General features: G+C 50.9%; 1 protein-coding gene across 1 annotated transcript; it reads right to left on the reverse strand.

Moving 5' to 3' along the window:
- Positions 1-993: 993 nt before the first annotated feature.
- On the reverse strand, positions 994-3,282 carry LOC142572451 (uncharacterized). The gene has a single exon (XM_075681577.1). The coding sequence runs from the start codon at positions 3,134-3,136 to the stop codon at positions 1,019-1,021; it is 2,118 nt and encodes a 705-aa protein (XP_075537692.1). The 5' UTR covers positions 3,137-3,282; the 3' UTR covers positions 994-1,018.
- Positions 3,283-19,686: the final 16,404 nt, after the last annotated feature.

The following is a 19,686-nucleotide window of genomic DNA, read 5'->3' on the forward strand; positions in this document are numbered from 1 at the left end:
TATCGAATTGTCGAACACAGACGCATGTTCATATTTACAGCCGCGATATTTCTTTCTTTACGTTTAGGTCCCACGACTGTATACTGACTAGTGAAAAAAAAATACAGCTATCAGGGACGAATAATTGGCTTTAAGCCCAAGATCACGAATCGTGATTGAATAAGAAAAGAAATAAAAACGTCACGAATATCCTCTCAACATTTTTAGAACCTGGTTGCAAGCCCGTTTTCTAAGCGTTGATAGCTGCTCATTAGAATGAAGGTTTACAAGAACGATTAAGAAATGGTTGCCGAAAAACGATGAGAAGTTTATGGAGAAAGAAAAGCAGCTTAACGACTTGTGCGTCCTAAACACACGTAAAAATGGCCGTTTCAAGGTAAACAGCACTGGTCGTAGCGTAAAAGATAAAATTGTGCAGATCCTACGCACTGTGGGAATCGAACGAAGCATCTTGCAGGTACCTTGCTGTCCAATCTTGTTTGGGGGTTACGCACACCGTTACCGGCTGAACTAACGTGTTTGTGCAAATTGAGTAGTTATGTGTGTGGTTTTCGAGCATGCGTGTGTGTGACGATAGCAGCACGACGACGACCGCGTCGAGGACGACCGTATAGCAGCAAAGCCATTTTATCTACGCTGGCCGTTCGACGCGAGCTTACGCCATGATGCTTGTTGGGTTCTACATGGGTAGTGGATGAGCGATAAAAGCGAGAAAAACACGGATTCTGACGACATCAACGACTACGTGTTATATACAATCGTACGTACACCGGGCCACAAAAGCTTTACGGATCCCGGGATCTCAGAAAACGTTCAATTACCATGCAGCCTGTAGAAGTAGCCAGTAAATTTGTATACGACAATGTTGTTAGCATATTCTAGTGGAGAACCAAAATGCGAATACCAGGCTGCGTTTTGAGGTTGCGGAGATATCCAGCTTTTTCTCAAATTTCAATGTCCGTAAGATCTTGTGGTGCTATGTAGTAGTAGTAGTATAAGACTTTTATTCAGCCAAAAATTACAGGCCGAGCATATCGACCGCCTGGGTGGCCAGTCGACGCTGTTCTTCTTCACCTTCAGCGCCAAGCCAGTCGAGCCAGGTGGTGATGGAAAGTGAAGGGGGAGGATAGGAACTTGATTGCTGAGCAGCCGGACAGTAGAATAGGCAATGGGATAGGTCTGCATAAGTAGAGGGCCAGTTGGGACAGGAGGGGTCGGAGCGAGAGCGATAGAGAAAGAGGCGGGAAGGGGTTACCAGTGCATTCATTTGGATGTGCCGCAGAAGGCGAGCCTCCGGCACAGTGAGTGATGGATGAGGGGGAGGGTAGAGGCGCTTGTCGAGACGGAGTTGGAGGTAAACTTCCTTGATAGTGCGGCGCAGGGAGAGTCCCCCAGAATCCTGCGAGGGCCCCGACCAGGGGATCAACGGTGCCCGGTTAAAAACGTCACGGGCGAGCTGATGGGCCAGCTCATTGCCGTCAATCCCCGAATGCCCAGGGACCCAGCGGAGGAAAACGGTGGAAGGTTGCAATGCGGAGACCGCTCGTTCGACCTCTTGTTGGAGTGAATGGGGTAGGGTGCGGTTTTGTATGTGGCGAATGGCGGCTTGGGAATCGGTGTATATCGTGTACTCTGGGAGCGAGGGCAGGGAGGGAAATGATTGTAGGGCATGTACAATGGCAAGGACCTCGAGAGATAGTGCATCCGGAGGGTGTAGGTACGGCCCACTCGTGTGAGTTTCAGGTGCTGGGAGGTGGGGATGGTAGATAGCGTAGCCGCAGGAACCTCGAGGGGCTATGAAAGAGGCATCCGTGTAGGCTACTCCCTGGGTAGTAAAGAGGGGGGAATGATGCTGCGCGGCCGCGTGACGACGGCCGGCATGCAGGACAGGGGACATATTGGACGGCAAGGGGAGAATGCGAAGATTGGGCGCCGGGGTGGAATTTGGAGAGGTAAAGGAGGAAACGGGAATGGGAGAGATACCCGCCTGGGCCAGTAACCACTGACCCTGACGGGTAAGAGAAAGCCGGGCAAGCTGGGAGTCACGGTGGAGAGAGAGAAGAGAACGAAGAGGATGGAAGAGGCCTGTGGCAAAGAGCTTAGCAGTGGAGGTGGTGATAGGGAGGTTGAGAGCTGCCTTGTAGAGGCCCACAAGGGCGGTCTCGAGGGTGTTAAGCTGAGTGGGGGTGAAGGAAACGTAAGGCACAAAGTACAGGAACTTGTTGAGGGCGAGCGCATGGGCAACTCGGCACGCATGAGCCTCGTGGAGGCCCGAGCGCCGAGTGACCACGCGCCGCAGGAGGTGAGTTACCGAGTGACAAGTCCTGACAGCATGGTGTAGGGCTTGCACATTCTTGGCTGCATGCAACGGGAAGCCAAGAACTTTGCATTGGGGGACAATAGGAATGGGAGAGCCGGAAAGATGGAGGGAGATTAGGGCGTTGTGGGAGCGCTGGTATGAGGAGTAGTTAAGAAGGAGAAGCTCGGATTTCTCCGGAGCAGGTGACAAGCCAGCAGTGGAGAGAAAGGAGTTGATGAGATCGAGGCCACGTTGCAGGGTGTCCTGTACGTGACCGGGAGAACCAGACGAACACCAGAGGGTGATGTCGTCGGCATAAAAGATGTGCTGGAGGTCAGGAATCTGGGCTAGTTGGGATGCGAGAGGGGTCATAGCAAGATTAAAAAGGATAGGAGAGAGAACAGCACCTTGAGGAGTGCCACGGGTGAGCGGGTGGGGATCGGACAGATGGGTGTCCACTCGGAAACGAGCCACTCGGTTAGAGAGAAAGGAGCGGAGATAAGAGTACATCCGGTGTCCGCAGTCCAGGGAGGAGAGTTGAGACAGGATATGGTCGTGGCACACACCGTCGAAGGCCTTGCGGACATCAACAGTCACAAGAGCGTGGATCTGGCTGGGACTGGGTGAGAGAAAGGTGTGCTGGAGGATCAGGAACATGTCCTGTGCACAGACGCGCCGTCGCAAGCCGATAAGAGAATGGGGGAAGAACTCTTTCGCTTCAATAAAATCAGAGAGGCGAGTCAAAGCCATTCGCTCAAGGGTCTTGCCAACACACGACGTCAAGGAGATAGGGCGAAGGTTAGAAAGGGAGGGAGGTTTGCCCGGCTTCGGAATCATAGAAATAAGGGAGGATGTCCAAGCGCTCGGCAAGCAGCCGGTGTCCCAGGCATTGTTGAAAGTCTGAAGGAGGAATTCCTTGGAGTGGTCGGGGAGGTTGCGGAGTGTAGTGTATGTGATGGTATCCTCACCGGGAGCCGAGCGAGAAGCATTAGCAGCAAGGGCAGCTTCGAGCTCCCGGAGAGTGAAAGGCCGGTCGAGGTCTGGGTTAGGATCACCAGAGTAGGTTGGGTAGGAAGGTGTGAGAGGGGGTGGGAGATACAAAGAAGTGAGCTTGTCAAAGACATCGGAGGGAGTCCCCTGAGTGAGGGCTTTAGCTAGAGTGGGAGCAAGGGCAGGCTTCGTACCTAAGAAAGATTTAAAAAGGGACCACGTGGATCGCGAGTGTAATGCAGAATCGAGGCCGTCACAAAGCGCACTCCAACGAGAATGCTCGAGGGACGTGCCATGGGCAACTATCTCGGCCCGCAGAGCCGCAATCCGGGAGGAAAGTTGGATATTTTGGGGTTGGGAGCGCAAGGAACGTTGGAGACGTTTCAGCCGACGCCATAAACGGAGAAAGTGAGGATCCGGGTCTGGGATAGGGTGACGTGAGCGAACGCGACGGCTACTGGTCGAAAGCGCTGCGGAGATGCGCGACGTCCAGTCGTCGTAAGATTCAAAGGAGGCGGAAAGGAGATTTGTGCGAAATGCGTGCCAGTCAGTGTGAGTGGTTGAGTGCGATCGAGGGATGTGGGAAAGAGAAGCGCTAATATGAATGAGGAAATGGTCGCTGAGGAGCGTTTCAGCTGTGACCTGCCAGTGAAAGGAAAGGGAGCCCCGAGAGAAAGAGAGGTCGGGTGTCGTGGAGCGCTGTGAGACAGTGCCCGCTCGAGTAGGGGAGCCAGGGGTATTAAGAAGGGTGAGGTGGCGCTCCTGGGCAAGACAGTGGAGCAGGCGGCCGGGCTTGAGGGTCTGGGAGTAGCCCCAGAGCGTGTGAGGGGCGTTAAAATCGCCACCAAGGAAGAGATGGGTGGTGGCGGGAACCGAATGAAGGAACTTGCCCAAGGCAGTGAACAAAGAGGATGTGGCAGGGGGATTATAGAAAGACATAAAGGCGAGTGAGATGCGCGATGAAGGTTGGTAATACACCACACCAACTAAATATTTTTGGAGGCTGGAGGGGATATCAAGTGGCTCGACGAGGACGTCGCTGCGTACATAAATGGACGCAAGCGGCGCGCCCGTCGTGGCATGGTAGGCGCGGTAACCTGGGACGGTGCGGGCCGTCCGCGTCTCCTGGAGAAGGAGAAAATGGGGCAGGGAAGGGCGGGTGAGGAGATACTGGTGGAGGGGGGTCTTATTGTGGCGAAGGTTTCGACAGTTCCACTGTACAATCTCGAGGTCCTCTCCACGCGCCATGTTTACGATAGATTAGAGGTAGAAGAGTTTGCGGGGACACGTTCCTTCTTTTTGGCCGGGGGAAGTGACTCCTGGAGGGAGCCCAGCATAGAAGCGAATGATTCCAATTGCTTGGATTGGGTTTGGAGGGTGGTGAGGATCTGGACAATCGAAGTTTCGAGCTGAAGCAAGCGTGTGTGGTGTGCGGTGGTGGTGGTTTCCACCAGGTCAGCCAATGGGGCGACCTGGGCGTTAGGGGACGGGGTGATGAACGTGGCAAAGTGCTCATTTAGCTTGCTAAGCTGGGATGTAAGAGAGGAGGTGGTTGTCTTTAGGGTTTGTGTCAATGCGTGGATTTGCTGTTGTAAATCTTGGGATATGCGCTGTTGTTCGCGCTGGTGACGCTCAAGCATTGTGAGCCGGAGATCGAAGGAGCGGTTCTCGTCAATCAGGGATGGCGAGGGTATAGTAGAGGAAGAAAGGGATGCTTGCACCGAGGGCCCTTTCACTGTAGCGGCGTAGGAGCCTGGAGGTGATGGAGTCTGAGTTGAAGGAGATGCATGAATAGCGAAAGAGGCGGAAGAAGGGGTGGGTTGCGTGGCCCTGCGCAAAGCTGTGCGACGGAGAAACGCGGCTTTGGCACACTCGCGTTGTTTAGCGAGGAGGAAGGGGCAGGTGGGGTCGAGAGAGGGATGTGTGTTTACTTGGCAATGAATGCACCATGGTTGGGCACACGCGTGAGCGGTAGGATCTGCGGGCAGGGGAGCAGCACAGCGGCGGCACTTGGCCGGAACGTTGTGCTGAGGGCATTGGTGAGCACGGTGTCCCAGAGCAAGACAACGGGTGCATGTGGGGGGCTTAGGCTTATGAGGGCGGCATCGGAAAGCGACGCGTTTAAAATATACGAAGTGGGGTATGACGGTGCCAGCGAAGGTTATGAGCACTGATTCTGTGCTGCCCATCATACGAGCAGCGAGAATATCAGTCGTGTATGATTCAAGGTCATGCATGAGCTGAGCAGGAGTAAAGTGACCACCGACGTTATGGATGACGCCGAGGCAGGAAATGGGAGGATTGGGGGCATATGTTTTGACGGTGATTGGCTTACCGTGGAGCTGAAGATGCGTGAGAGAAAGTAGGAGTTGGGCGGTGAGAGGGGAGTGTGTTTTCAGAAATACAAGGCTCTGAGCTGGCTTGGCCTGAAGGGTGATCTCTGCGCTGGTTTTGGAGGAGAGATGTGCGGCGGAGATGATGGCGGCAAGCAAGTCGTAAAGAGGCAGCTTGGGAGTGAGGGTACCGGGCGGAAGTTGGATCCCAACTGAGATGAGCTCGGTGCGAGGGCGGGCGGCGGAGGCAGGTTTACGGCTGGTACTGACGGTGCTCCAGCCGCTTTCTAATGATGGCGTATTATGGTCGTTGTCTGGGGACGACGTGAAATCCATCTCCGCCGACGAGTCGTCAGCCGGGTACACGGTGGTCAAGGAGGTAGGCGCGACAGAAACACATCTCGAAACATTGGGAATGACATCGGCGGGCATAGAGTTTGCAGTGTCCAGCACGGCAGATGTGGTGGAACCGGTGGGAGCGGCTGCAACAAGCGCGTTCAGCTGCGATTCTGATGTCTGATTGCGGCTCTTTACAACAGGCGCCAATGTGGCCGGAATAGACGCGGCGGCATCCGCGGCGGCGACGGTGAACGCTGCTGGCTGCGACACGTTTAATGGTCCGAGACTCTTGGCGCCGCTGACAGCATGGAGCTTGGTCGTAGGAGACATTGAGGCGACGAACGCCGACTGCGACGCGGCGGTCGTGTCAGAGCTCTCAGCGTTGCTCACAGCGTTGAACGTGGCCGGAATATGCACGGTGGCGTGCGCGGAGTGCAGGAACGCAGCCGGTTGAGGCAGGGCTGCCGGCGTAGAATTAGTCACGTCGCTGGTAACATTCAGCGTTGACAGAGTAGGCACAGTGGCACCGGCGGCGGTAGAAGAGGAGGCCAGCGGGGCATTGGTGGCTGTCGGCTGCCGGGTCTTCGTGAGACGCTGCATTTCAGAGGTGCAGGCGCGGCGAGTTAGGGTTAGCGCGGCGCCGCGCCGCTTCGTAGATTTGGAGGGGCCTGGAGGGCCAGGCCCCTCCAAATGTCATGTGGCGTATGTTAAAACGACGACGCCATTCGTACTCCAGCGAAGAAATGCTAAAACGTGATCAACTTTGGTGATCATGAAGTTCGCAGAGCGTCGCACTGTTTCTACGTAGCGCAAACTGTTAAGAGGGAAGTGCTGGGGAAATTGGTCCGGTCCCGGAGACAGTGCGGTCTGACACGGCACCTCAAAGCGACAGCTTTCACAAGGAAAGAAGACCAGAAAGGGGCATGTGGCGCGCACGCCAAGCGTCTCAGAGAGCTGGCTTCAAACGAGAGAAGTATGCGTGTGAATTGCCGGCAATAAAGACGAAAAGAAATAAAGGGAATTGGCTGTGGCTTAGCTAAACTAACTCTGCATATGCAAAGCGAAAGCTTGGTTTAGCCTGGTTAAGTCTTGGTTTCACTTGGCTAACCTTTGATTTAGCTGTAATTATTATACTTAAGTATACAATAATCGTTAAGCCGGGTATACCGGCTGTGCCTAGGTCGGTGGCTCTGTGATTAGGCTTGGGTTCGATGGTGCGACATCTGTTGTGCCACAGAGAAAGCGCAAGTTTTAGACATGCAAAGGGACGCCGCGAACGTGCGCAGCGTCGAAGCACGAACAGACATGGCGCGAACGCGGTTACTACATTGATCTCGACTGTGCGACGCCTGTTGCATTCCAGGACCCTCTCCTGTGGAGCAGTTCGCCGGGTGATATCCGCGGAGTGGTGAGCCACCGCTTCGCGACGACGAGCCTCCCGCTCCCGCGCAACGCTGTGTCCCCTGCCTGTGTAACCCAATGTATCTTCCATGCTCACTGTCAACCCTGTTCCCAAGAACATGCACCCTCAGTATCACGCCACCCGCCGCTTTGGCCGCGCCTCCACCCTCTGGTGCCAGTGCGGCACACAGTCCAACGCCGTGTATGTCGATGCGGCGCCATACAATTCCCACCCCGCCTACGCCCTTGCCACCACTTCCCATACACTTTCTCCTCTCACCGTTGCCACCAGGCACGTAACCAGGGGGGGGGGTGCCTCGAAATTAAGTGGACTAACCCCCCTCCCCGGCCACGCCACCACTCCTCCCACCTATTCCTAAAGCAGCGTCAAATTAATGAATGTTGAGACTTGACAGCTATTCGGCGGTCAAAATTTTGCTGCATTTTTCACTCCTTTTGGATGACAGTAGTTATCGGCATGTCCTGGGGAGCGAAGGCCAATTTTCTCATCGATTCGGTGCCTGCGCGATTAACTCGACATGCGTTCATTTCTCACCACCTGCCCAACGGTCACGCGCATCGCTGTTGCTTCGTTAGTTCAACCTTCTTTGTTTAGACTGTTCCACGTACCAGGAAAGGGATTCGGTTCGTGGTCAGCTGATATGTATGCTCGAGGTACGAGTTGCGGTAGGATAACACACCAGTTGCGTTTAACTTTTCATTTTGCTTCATTATTACCTCGAGTGTCGGCTCGCCCTGACGCTGGCAGATCGTGGGAACCATATACCCAAGATATGGGTTAAATAAAGTGCAAATTAATATAATGCGAAACAGCGTCCATCATCAAACCCTGCAATAACCCTTAAACCCATAAGCAATATGACTGTCATCCGTTACCTCGTCTGGTTTTTCCCTAATTGCACAGCACTTTTTGTGCAAAATTGGCAACTGGAAACAAGAGTCGCAAGGAGTTGAGGAATTAAGCCAAGGCAACAGCCAAACTGGAAGAAAAAGCGAAAATTAACAAATTTAACCATTGTTTATGAAAATATTTATGGAACATCTTTTTATTTAAAAAGGAAGTAGAGAAAACGCTGCCGGAAGTGGAGAACAATTCTGTGTATTTCGAATGACACTTCTACAGTCATCAGTCGAGCCGCCTGACGTAGCCACTTCTCTGCTGTGCTTATTTAGGTGCTTTTCTAACCTTACGCTGTGGGCTCAGTACGTCTAGAACCGCAGCGTCCTGGGCTCTACGCGACTGTACAGGACTGATGACCACGCATCGTTACGCAACTTCCCAAATAACAATACGAGTCGGTTTCGGCACTTGGTCGAGCAGTAAACGAGGGATACAAAAGAACCGCGTGATTGTTCCGCAAATATATATTTCTTTGTAATTCTCCCTCAGCGACTTCAAAAACGCTACTATAGTCAGATACAACTTAAGTCTGCAGTGAAGCCCCACCCATGCCCTCATAACCACCAGCCACTGTTCCTCCGGGAGGCTGCAAATAATTCGTACTTCAAACTTTTCCTGTTACCCAAGTAAGGCGGTCACGACAAAAATAAAATTATTAGCGCGTAATGTTATATGTTTTCCCTCGCCTATTATAGTGGAATGACGAAAGCCTAATTTTTTATTGAACTGAAATAAAATGCTTGCATCACTGCAACTATTTATTGTCAAGTTTCACTTCAGTTGGCAGTGAAATTTTTTAGTAAAACGGGCGCAGCAGTGAAATGAACGGTACCGCAGACTTTTGAAGATTTAATTAATTAATCATAGATTTTTACATGCCAAAACCACGGTCGGATTATGAGGCACGCTGTGGTGGGGGACTCCGGAAATTTGGACCAGCTGGGGTTCTTTAACGTGCACCTAAATCTAAGTTCACGGGTGTTTTCCCATTTCGCCCCCAACCGAAATGCGGCTGCTGTGGCCGGGATTCGATCCCGCTACCTCGTGCTTAACAGCCCAACACCATAGCCACTAAGCAACCACGACAGCTAGACTTTCGCAGAGTGAAATGCTCAGGCTCCATACGCTTTGTATATGTCCGTTACACACCTCATTGCTTCCGTCGATGAAAACATTTTTCAAGAACAGCAGACGCTCCGGAGGTGTCAAGTACGACGCCATTTTGAAAGGGCCACAAGACGACCATCTTGTTTGCTTCGGTGAATGGCTGGAGGAGTAACACAGCCCCGCGCCGTCCTCGTGCCTTGGTGGCGAACTGCTGCATTTTTTAAAAGTTGTATGGTACTATAGAAATCTTTATTTTACACTTTCGCTTGTTTACTTGTTCTTGGCAGTGTTCTTCCTGCGCGAGTCCATTTGATGTGATTCCTTGTTTGCCAAGTTAAGGAGAGTTGTATCTCACAGGTGTGTCTGTGAGATTCAGCTTATTTCATTTCTCTTTTGCGGGTTTACGCGTCTTTATGGCGAATGGCGGGCGTTATTCAAATTTGTACCAGTAAAGGTACCCCTCTCCCTCATATTCATTGAAAGGTTACCTTGGGGTGCACCCCCCCCCCCCACTCCCCGGAAAAAATTCTGGGTACGTGCCTGGTTGCCACTATACCTGCCCCCACCTACACTGCCGCAGAGGAAGCAGCTATTGCGCTCGCCATTGCCACTACCCCGGCCCGTCTTATAGTCAGCGACTTGGAAGCTGCAGTCCACAACTTTACGAAGGGTCGCGCATCTCCTCCTCTGCGCTCAGCATCCTTGAGCATTCCCCTCCCCCTTCTCGTCATATCCAACTCCTCTGGGTTCCGGCTCACGCGGGGCACCCTGGCCAAGAGGCGGCAAATTCCATCGCTCGCGAGATGACAGACCGAACTGGCCCCCTGCACTCCGTGATGGACACGCGTGACTCCCTCCTCACCTTCCATGACATCACCCTTCATTTCCGCAACTCTCGCCTATCCCTCCCTCCTCCTCACAAATCCGTGTCTAAGCTCCAACAGAGCATGTGGCGCCATTTACAGGCCCACACTTTCCTCTCTCCTGCCCGACTTTCCCTTATTCACCCCGGTGTATTCTCACCAGAATGCACGCTCTGCAGACACCCACGAGCAAACTATGCTCATATTCTCTATTCATGCCCGAAAGACTCTCCCCCTGCCTCTTGGCATGTATCTAGTCCGCAGCTGTGGGAGGCTGCTTTGGCCAGCTCGTAGCCGGATGTCCTGCTACGGCTAACGTTCTGGGCAGCGGAAGTCACCGCCAGGCGTGATCTGGAGGCCACGACTGGCAGCCTGAAGGCCACCCACGGAACGGCGGCATCTTAATTTCACTTTTCATTTTTTGGCATTCACTAAATAAAGTTTGTGCCACCACCACCACCACCTCAGAGAATACAGCCCGGCCTCGCTCTCATCCATGGCCAAGCTCGCACTAGGCGAGGGCAGCGCTTCTTCAAGCCAGGCGCGCGGCGAGTCACATGGTCAGGCGGCGACCTAGCTGAGAGCGCATGCGCGCAGCTGCGGTCAAATGAAGGTCAAATTGCTGTCGACGGCGAAACTCGGCTCGACGCTGTTAGCAAAGCTTTCGCTTTAAAAAGAAAGCTCGGGGCCTAGTGGTTAGACCACTGGGCTGGTGTGTTCCACGGCAGAGAATGCGATTCCAGCATCGGTCACACACTAATTTTATTTAAGCGAGGTGGGACAGGAACTTACCTACCCACCTACTTACCTTACCACCTATCGCGAAATGCCAGGAATGAGGCAAAGAATGCTTCGCATTAGACATGCTACGTGACCAGACGGCCGAAAACACTAAACGGCAGACTACAAGCAAAACTCACTGGTTGGCTCACGCCGCAAAACTGAAAACAAAACGCATTATGAATTTTGTTTCCGCCTTCCTTTGGAAACGTCTGCTGCTGTTTCACTTCTGATAATTTCCCATACTTCGTTTAGTAGATGGCAAATAGCAACAGGATTTTAACAGTCGGTTGCTGCGGAACATTTATTTAATTTCGAATATAGAATAATACCGAATAATTCTATTTCGGATACGAAGTGTTTAGTATTCCGTTCTTATTCGGAACTTCCGATATTCGCCCGCCCTTACTAATAAATATATTGTTTTTGAATTCCTTCACGGCCACGCTATTCTTACGGCTTAGTATACTGTGCTCCTAGTCTTCAGTGTAAGCGATGCACTTGAGGTCATAAGACGTGTGGGAGATGTGTGGGAGAAAGAGAGAGTGATAGGAGTGAGATAGAGGAGAGGGAAAATGTTGCGTGGTGGGTTACTATCTCAGTTACCGTGGAGTCTGCTTTCGGGGCTGGTGCCCGTAGAGACACTGTTCGTGCACTTGTGACGTGCTCGTGTGTGTACAGTACTTGAAGGTAATTTCCTTTTACAAATATTTTCTTTATTCTTGCTTGAGTATTTGGGATTCGGGATAGTCGGCTCTAACAAAGTCTACCTTCCATTTTGTTTTATAGAAGAACAGTCCTTTCGAGCGCAATATCCTTGCGCTTTTCTCATATTCGGTTGGTTTCTGCGGATTTCTTCCTTGAGATGGCCTATAAAGTGAGCACAACTTAGTTCCATCTCGGACTTCAATATCTTCTCTACAGCTGCGTCTGAAGGCGGCTACACGGGTGTTCCCGATGCTCGTTACGATTCGGCGTAGAACTAATTTGCTGCTCTTATCGTCCAAAGCTCCGCAGACGTTACCGTGTTTATCGTTGCTGGCAAACAGTTGGCACCCGTCGACGCTTAGTTTCCTTCTGGCTTTTTGCCCACTTCCTGTGTGCTTACGCGCTTTGTGAGCGCCCACATCACTTCCGGGTCTTGCTTTTTGTTGAACGATAAATTTAGACAGATTGCAAAGTCCTACATGACCGCGAGGGTTCGTAAATTTATTACAATGACCTTTCTCTACGAGGCCCTTCGCTGTTTGCGAGAGCTCGCGAGCTACCTGCATAGAATTACACGAACCCCGACCTTAATTGATTCCTCTGCAATTACTTTAGCTAAGTTGTAATTAATTGAGTGAATGCAGTGTGGCCTAAACAGGGAATAAGCAGTGCACGGCCCTACGTCAACTACAAACAAATACTTTCCCGATCCCGTTTCACCTCAAACGGATATTCCCTGAAGTACACAAAGATGACACATGTAAGATATGCAAACATGACACAGCTACACTCAGACACGTGCTATGCGAATGTTGTAACGCCCAACGCAAAAACGAGTTAAACTCGGGAGACCCTGTATCGCTGAGGTGGGCCGCCGCTCTGCGCAACTCAGACCTCGGCGACCAACTCTTGGCCGTCCGGCAGGCCCTCGAGGCGGCGCTGAGACAAGGTCTCGACGTCCCGTCGTGGGAGACCCGAGCCCGGGTCGCTTAATACCTGCCGGACAATTCAATAAAGTTATTACCAACTAAGAACTAACCAATTCAGTCTCTTATTCAGACCAAAACATCCGTATGTGTAGGCGCATTTGTATCAGCAAGCTTAAGCGGTTATTAATTGGAGGCATTTATAGTGGTAGCCGCGTGACGGTTCTATAAGACCCACGGAAATAATTTCCTTGGCTGCCCCTACAAGGATAAAGTTTAATATTTAGGCGAGGTTCGTTTCCGAGCGTTCACGCGGTCGATAGTTTCCTCACGCAAGATAAATAAATAAAACGCAATAATGCTGGGAAAATGAGTGCTAAGAAACCGTGACGACTATATGGGAAGACGACTGTGAAATGATGACGATAATTTAATGACGTCAGCGTGACGAAGACGACATGAAGATAATTGGATGATGAAGAGCGTATGACGATTGTGGCGTGATGACGACGGTACGACGACGCAATGACAGCCATGACATGAAAACGGCGGCATAATCACGAATCAATGACGACGGCATAATTTGTCGAAGAAGAAGGAATGGCCTCTATGGAACGACGAAGGCGATATCACCACGACGGCATCACGACGATTGGATGACGTTTCTGGAATGATGACGATGGTACGATGACAGCGCGACGACGACTGCACGACGACAACGACGGTACGACAGTCGGATGACGAAGCTGCAACAACGACGATGGAATGACCACGACAGCATCACGACGGCGAGCACACACACCTTGTGGTCTAAGGTAGTAGATAACCTGCGTCACTCGTTCGGCGTAAGTGGCTAGATATATAGCTAGACTTGAAATATTTACAGTAAGAAAAGAATGCTAATCGCATTAAGAACTCATAAAGCTTCGAAAAATTATACTGACTTTTGTGCGCGAGGAACAGCGGCAAACGCGGCGAAAAGACATGTGTTAACGTCGGTATAAAACAATCAAAAGGGAACAAACTCTTTGTGCTCAGTAAGCTGACGTCGTATCGTACAGCAAGTGATTCCTAAAAAAAAATAAACTGACGTGAAAAGTTCGAATACTGGGTACGTACAATTACCTATTACGAATCACTACGAAGAATTCACAAGCGTGCAATTATGCGCTTAAGATTTTTTCCTTGTTATATCCTTGCAAAAGTGCTTAGGTTATTCAAATTGTTAACGATACTTAGATCAGCAGTAGCGTGACCTTGCAAATTAGGTTTGGGCAAGACAATTCGTTTTCATAGGAGCCCGCTGGCTAGTTGGGTTAGTTACGTGTTCACTGAAATGATGACAACAAAAGAAAATAACTCAAGAAGGTCGCGGTTGCTCTGTTTGCTTTGTCAAGAGGTAGAGATATGCAATGTTCAATATCGTCCCGCGCCGCCGCGGCCGCTTTCGCCACCGCCAGATTTAATTATCTGATGTTGGAATATCGAGTTCGGAACAACGAGCGGTATTTTAGAGCGAAGCTGCATATGACTCGGGTTCTGGGATTTCCTCATCTCTGTGGACAGAACGGTGGACAGAAGATCATTCTACGAATTGAAGCGAAAAGTGCTTGTCTGCATTGTAATTACGCATGCAAGACACCACCCCCGCATTTGTTTCAATAAATAAAAGCACAAAACAAGTGTCAAAACAACATGATAGATGATTAGGCGCGTTCGAACAATGCGAATAGCGTCGCGTTCGCCGCATGCGTTTAGTGGTAAAGTGATTACGGTTGCACAAGCAGCGAAGGACGTCACTACACTTTCATTTATAAAAGAAGAACCCGCCTTGCAATTGATTTCATTTCTGTTGTGATAGTGCTACGGGAAGGCCACGAATAATTAGGACTCTCAAAGAGCAGCGTGAACGCGAGTACTCCATGCGTACTCGCTTCCCTGGGGCGAAATTTATTCACGTCACGCCGGTGATCATTGTCGGAAGCTTGAATGTGGACATTTCAAAAACAGAGAAGAAATGGTTTATCGAGTTCGTGATGGAAGAGTCTGGTCTCGTGTGCTTCACCAATCCAAGCCAGCCAACCATTGTGCAGAGGTCGTGTATGTTTTTTTTTTTAGCTAAGGATCTCTATAAAGTAGCAACGGAAAAGCTCAGTATTTATCACGGCGATCACAAAGAAGTTATTAATATCGTTTTAATGAAATAACCTTTTTGTACAGTACATTTAATTGTCTTGCTGTTAGTCATTTCACGTAGTGCTTTGCTCAATCGTTGAAGGCTACGTCACGTTTGTTTATCGGATGAGGTGAGACTGCAGCTTCGCTGGCCAACCAACTTCACAGCGTAGATTGGAGCCCAATTTTTTTAAATAGAAGTATTTCGAGGTGCCGGGACTTTCTTTTCTATTTCGAGATAATTTCCGCAGGCTATGTGAGGCCACTACGAGGAAAATACATTAAATAGAGGCATGCAGCCCCGTATGAAGTGGGTGCTAATTACTAAGTACTTCCGGCAACTAAACGAGTATAAGGAAGGAGGAGGAGGATGTTGTCTGCAGGCACACCTATAGCCTTGCAGTAACATTCCGGCACGGAATTGCTTCTTCACCTGTGCGCCTTGTTTCAGAAACGTTTTCAGGTACGGAAAAATCTGTAGTTGCGTTATTCAGTTCGTTGTAATTCAGAAGCGCAGCGGGAGACGGGTGGGCACGACGACGCGCACAGCGAGGCGGAACAAGCTTCGATCTCACAACTTCGAAGCTCGTGAGCCATCCTGTGCACGATGCCGTTCCTTCTGCGCTGACTCCGCGTTCCATATCGACCGAACAGTGTGTGAAGACTTTGAAGATTTTCATCTTGTATTCTCTCTAACTGTTCAGATACTAACGATTGAGCTTCCGGAACATGTGTATGGCGCTTGTTGCGAATTTAAAAGGAATTGTCAGCTGGGAGTTCTGGTTTTCTATGACCATATAGCGCCATGAAAGCATGCAACTTCGTGTGTCCTCGAAGTCTATTTAGCAGGTTTCACCTCGCGCTAGGTTAACTTGGTTGGCATAACAGCGTAAGCAGTCGTTCAGAGGCTAGAACGAAACGCGATGGCAGCCGATAATTGCGGAGCACTTTGACACTCGCCACTGCTTGTGGCAGCCCGGGCGTAACTCTGAGGCCTTGTCAACGGAATGCTCGTACTGAGACTCGCATGTCAAGATCAGAGGCAGTTGAAGGAAGCACGCGGTTAATAATCAATGCCATATGTAGTTTTGTTATCGACGATGGATAAATTCCCTAGCTTGTATCCGCCAATCTTCGAAGGATGTTTACACGGTTTACAAGGGCTGTAACCGTAGCGTACACGGCACACCGCCAGTTCTACTTTGAGTCTGGCACGACGCCAAGAAATCGCATTTATCTAGCTTGTTGAATTGCTGTATCTCCGATAGGCGCCTTCATACGCGTTGTATGAGACCACTGGCCAGCAAATAGAATAAACCAAGACTTTCACGCTGTTATTGTTAATCCCATATTGAGACGAGGTTAACATGTGCAAAGATAATGTATTCTTTTAACTATATCGCCTTTGCTGATAACCCGAGAATCAAATACAGACGTCGACTGCGCATATTGATACTCGGAATGTCCTGTACACTTTCTTCAAGGCATCACATAAACCAGCCATGGCAATCACCTTTAATAACATGGTTGACTCGACACTACTACCCTGCTTTCAGCCTCTCGTGATTTTCCTCCAAAGACTCAATACTGCCCCCGACTTGACTTGCATCGATCAACCATTGAAAAACGTGCGAAAAAATCGGAGAAGGTGCCCTGTTACGGATGTACCCACGAGATGACAAATTAACATTGGAGCATACGCAGTCGTGCGTTTTAGAAACGTCGAAAAATATGGCCACTGTTGAAAAGGTATACGTTGTTGCGTTTCGCCTGCGACACGCGGTTTTGCCGGCGCGACTGCGGCGGGGCGGCAGACATTTTGGCCCGTTCGGCGTCGCCGCAACGCTCCCCGCCAGGCGTTTCCAGGCGTTTCCAGGCATGTTCCGATGCCACGTGTCTTCATGTGCGTGTGTGAGTGTATGTGCCATTGTGCCCAAACCAGGCGATGCGACAGCAGGGGTCACCCTCTCCTTCCAGTCATTGTGCCCGAACCAGGCGATGCGACAGCAGGGGTCACCCTCTCCTTCCAGTCTTTGTGCCCGACCGGCGGCAGTGTGCGTCACCTTAGCCCATTGTACAATCACGTGCTCGTCTATTGAGGGGTTCCTTCTTGCCCTCAACTGCGAGAGTATAAAAACAGCTGCCCCCGGACGCCAAGAGGAGGGCTCCGATTTCTTCTGTTGAGTAAAGTGCTCTCCCGTCTCTCTACTTCGGTCAACCTGACCGCCAACTCTTTGCGATGTTAAAATAAACAAGTTGTTTTGTTGTTACCAGTCGACTCATGCTTTGCCGGGACCTTCGGATGCTTCCAGTTGTACCCCAGGCCGCCAGGCCAACGCTACCCTTGGGGCTTGCGACCCAGGTACAACCACGGGCGTCAGCGCCGAGTTCCCAACAGATCGTACCAGCGGTGCGATCCAAACATCTGGTTGGCAGCGGTGAGATCGCCTCCGACTTCAAACAACTGTCTGCCAGCGGTGAGATCGCGACAACGGAGGCCAGCAGCGAAGATATGCAGTTGACTGTATGCTGAGCAGCTCAACGACGATCCGGGAGCAGTGCAACGAGCCCTGTGTGATGACTGGTTGCCTGCAGCGGAACGACTGCGCGGAACTCTTGGCTGCGAGGTTTGGTGAGTGCGGGACTTTCTTCTTCTGAGCTTTGCCAGGCTTTTGTTAGTGTCAGAAACAGAGCTGGTAATTGTGGTTGTCGTTGCTGCCGGGTTAGTTTGCGGCAAGACAATAGTAAGCAGTAGAGAAAGCAGCATTCAGAGCAGCCATGGATTTGAAGTCGTTGCGCAAACCGAAATTGTTGGAGCTTGCAAGAGAGTTGGGTCTGGATGTCTCGGACAAACTCAGAAAACCAGAACTGCTAAAGGCTATTCTTGAGTTAGAGGCTGAGGACGACGAGCTGTCGGAATGCCTTGAGACTATTGAGGAGAGGTCAAAAAGACAGGAGCGCGAACTTAAAGAGCAAAAAGAGAAACAGGAGCGCGAACTTAAAGAGCAAAAAGAGAAACAGGAGCGCGAACTTAAAGAGCAGAAAGAAAAAGAAGACCGTCAACACGCTTTGGAAATGAAGCGTCTCGAGGTAGAGATGGAACGCGCTCGTAATGGAAGTCAGGCACACGGTGCAGGAGAACGAGTATTGTTCAAAATGACTGACCTGATGCGGCCGTTTAAGCTTGGAGAGGACATTGGTTTGTTCCTGGTTAACTTTGAGCGAACGTGCGAGAAGCAGGGGTTCTCTCGGGAAACGTGGCCACAGCGCTTGCTCACTTTGTTACCCGGCGAGGCGGCCGACGTAGTCGCTCGCTTGGATAGAGAGGAGGCAGAGGATTTCGACACAGTGAAATCGAGTCTTCTAAAAAAGTACCGGCTGTCTGCGGAGGCGTTCCGTCGGAAGTTTCGGGAAAATGAGAAAGGCAGAAGTGAGTCATATACAGAGTTTGCGTACAGGCTTATGTCAAACATGCAGGAGTGGCTCAAAGAAGAGAAAGCGTTCGGTGACCACGATAAAGTTCTGCAGTGCTTCGGGCTAGAACAGTTTTATAGTCGGTTACCGGAGAACGTGCGATACTGGGTCTTGGATAGGCCAGACGTTTGTACGGTGGCTAAAGCCGCTGAGCTAGCCGAGGAGTTTGTGACGCGTCGGGCTCGCGGAGCTAAGGACGGTCAAAAGGGTGAATTTGGCTCGAAGTTTGAGAGGCCGAAGTTCACACCCATGAGATTAAAGGGGGACACGCGTAATGAGGATGCGAGTGAAAGCAGTCCGACCAAACGTAAAGAGACGGCGGCAGCCAAACGCAGAAAGCGGTTCGAGATGAGGCGAGCGCGCGTTTGTTATACGTGCCAGAAGCCGGGTCACTTTTCGGCGCAGTGTCCGGAAACAACACCAAAAGTTGTGTTTTTTTCAATAGGCAGCACTGACGAGAACATGAAGCTTCTCGAGCCTTACATGCGAGACCTCCTCGTGAACGGGAAAGAGTGCCGAGTGCTTCGCGATTCCGCAGCTACGATGGATGTAGTTCACCCGTCTTACGTAGAACCCCATATGTTCACGGGCGAGTGCGCGTGGATCAAGCAAGCCGTGGAAGCTCATAGCGTGTGTCTGCCAGTAGCAAAGGTGCTTATTGAAGGACCTTTCGGAGCGCTTGAGACAGAGGCGGCAGTGTCATCTATGCTGCCACCCCAGTACCCGTACCTATTTTCAAACAGGTCCGATCACCTCCTGCGCGAGAAGGGGCTTTTGTTTGGTGAAGCTAGTGTTCAGGCCTTAACCAGATCGAAGGTTCGGGAGCTCGCTGCAAAGGCGGTAGTTGCGGGGCCGACGTTATCAAACAACGAAAAAGGGTCAGAGGCGCAGCAAGCTGATATTTAGAGCACGCCCGAACTGAATAAACTTGAGTCTGTAACGTTAAAGGCACCAGATACCGGAGAGGAAAATCCCGATGCGGGAAAGTTAGAAGAGCTATCTACTGATTTGCTCATCGCGCCTACGTCAGACGGACTTGATAGGTTGCTAAAAGTCAGCCGGTCGGCTTTGATAGCCGAGCAAAAGAAGGATGGCAGCCTAGAAAACATTCGCTGCAATGTCAAGGAAGGTATCGCCAGGAAAAATGCGCGTTTTGTGGAAAGAGGTGGAGTCCTGTACCGGAAGTATCTAGACCGCAGAGGAGTGGAGTTCGATCAGCTGATCGTGCCTCAATGCTATCGTCAGGATCTGTTGCGCTTGTCACACGGGGGTTCGTGGTCCGGACACCTTGGAGTTAAGAAAACTAAGGACCGTCTCTTGCAAGAGTACTATTGGCCAGGGTGTTTTCGGGACGCAGACCATTTCGTAA

This window comes from Dermacentor variabilis, chromosome 2 (genome assembly GCF_050947875.1).
Source record: "Dermacentor variabilis isolate Ectoservices chromosome 2, ASM5094787v1, whole genome shotgun sequence".
NCBI lineage: Eukaryota > Metazoa > Arthropoda > Arachnida > Ixodida > Ixodidae > Dermacentor > Dermacentor variabilis.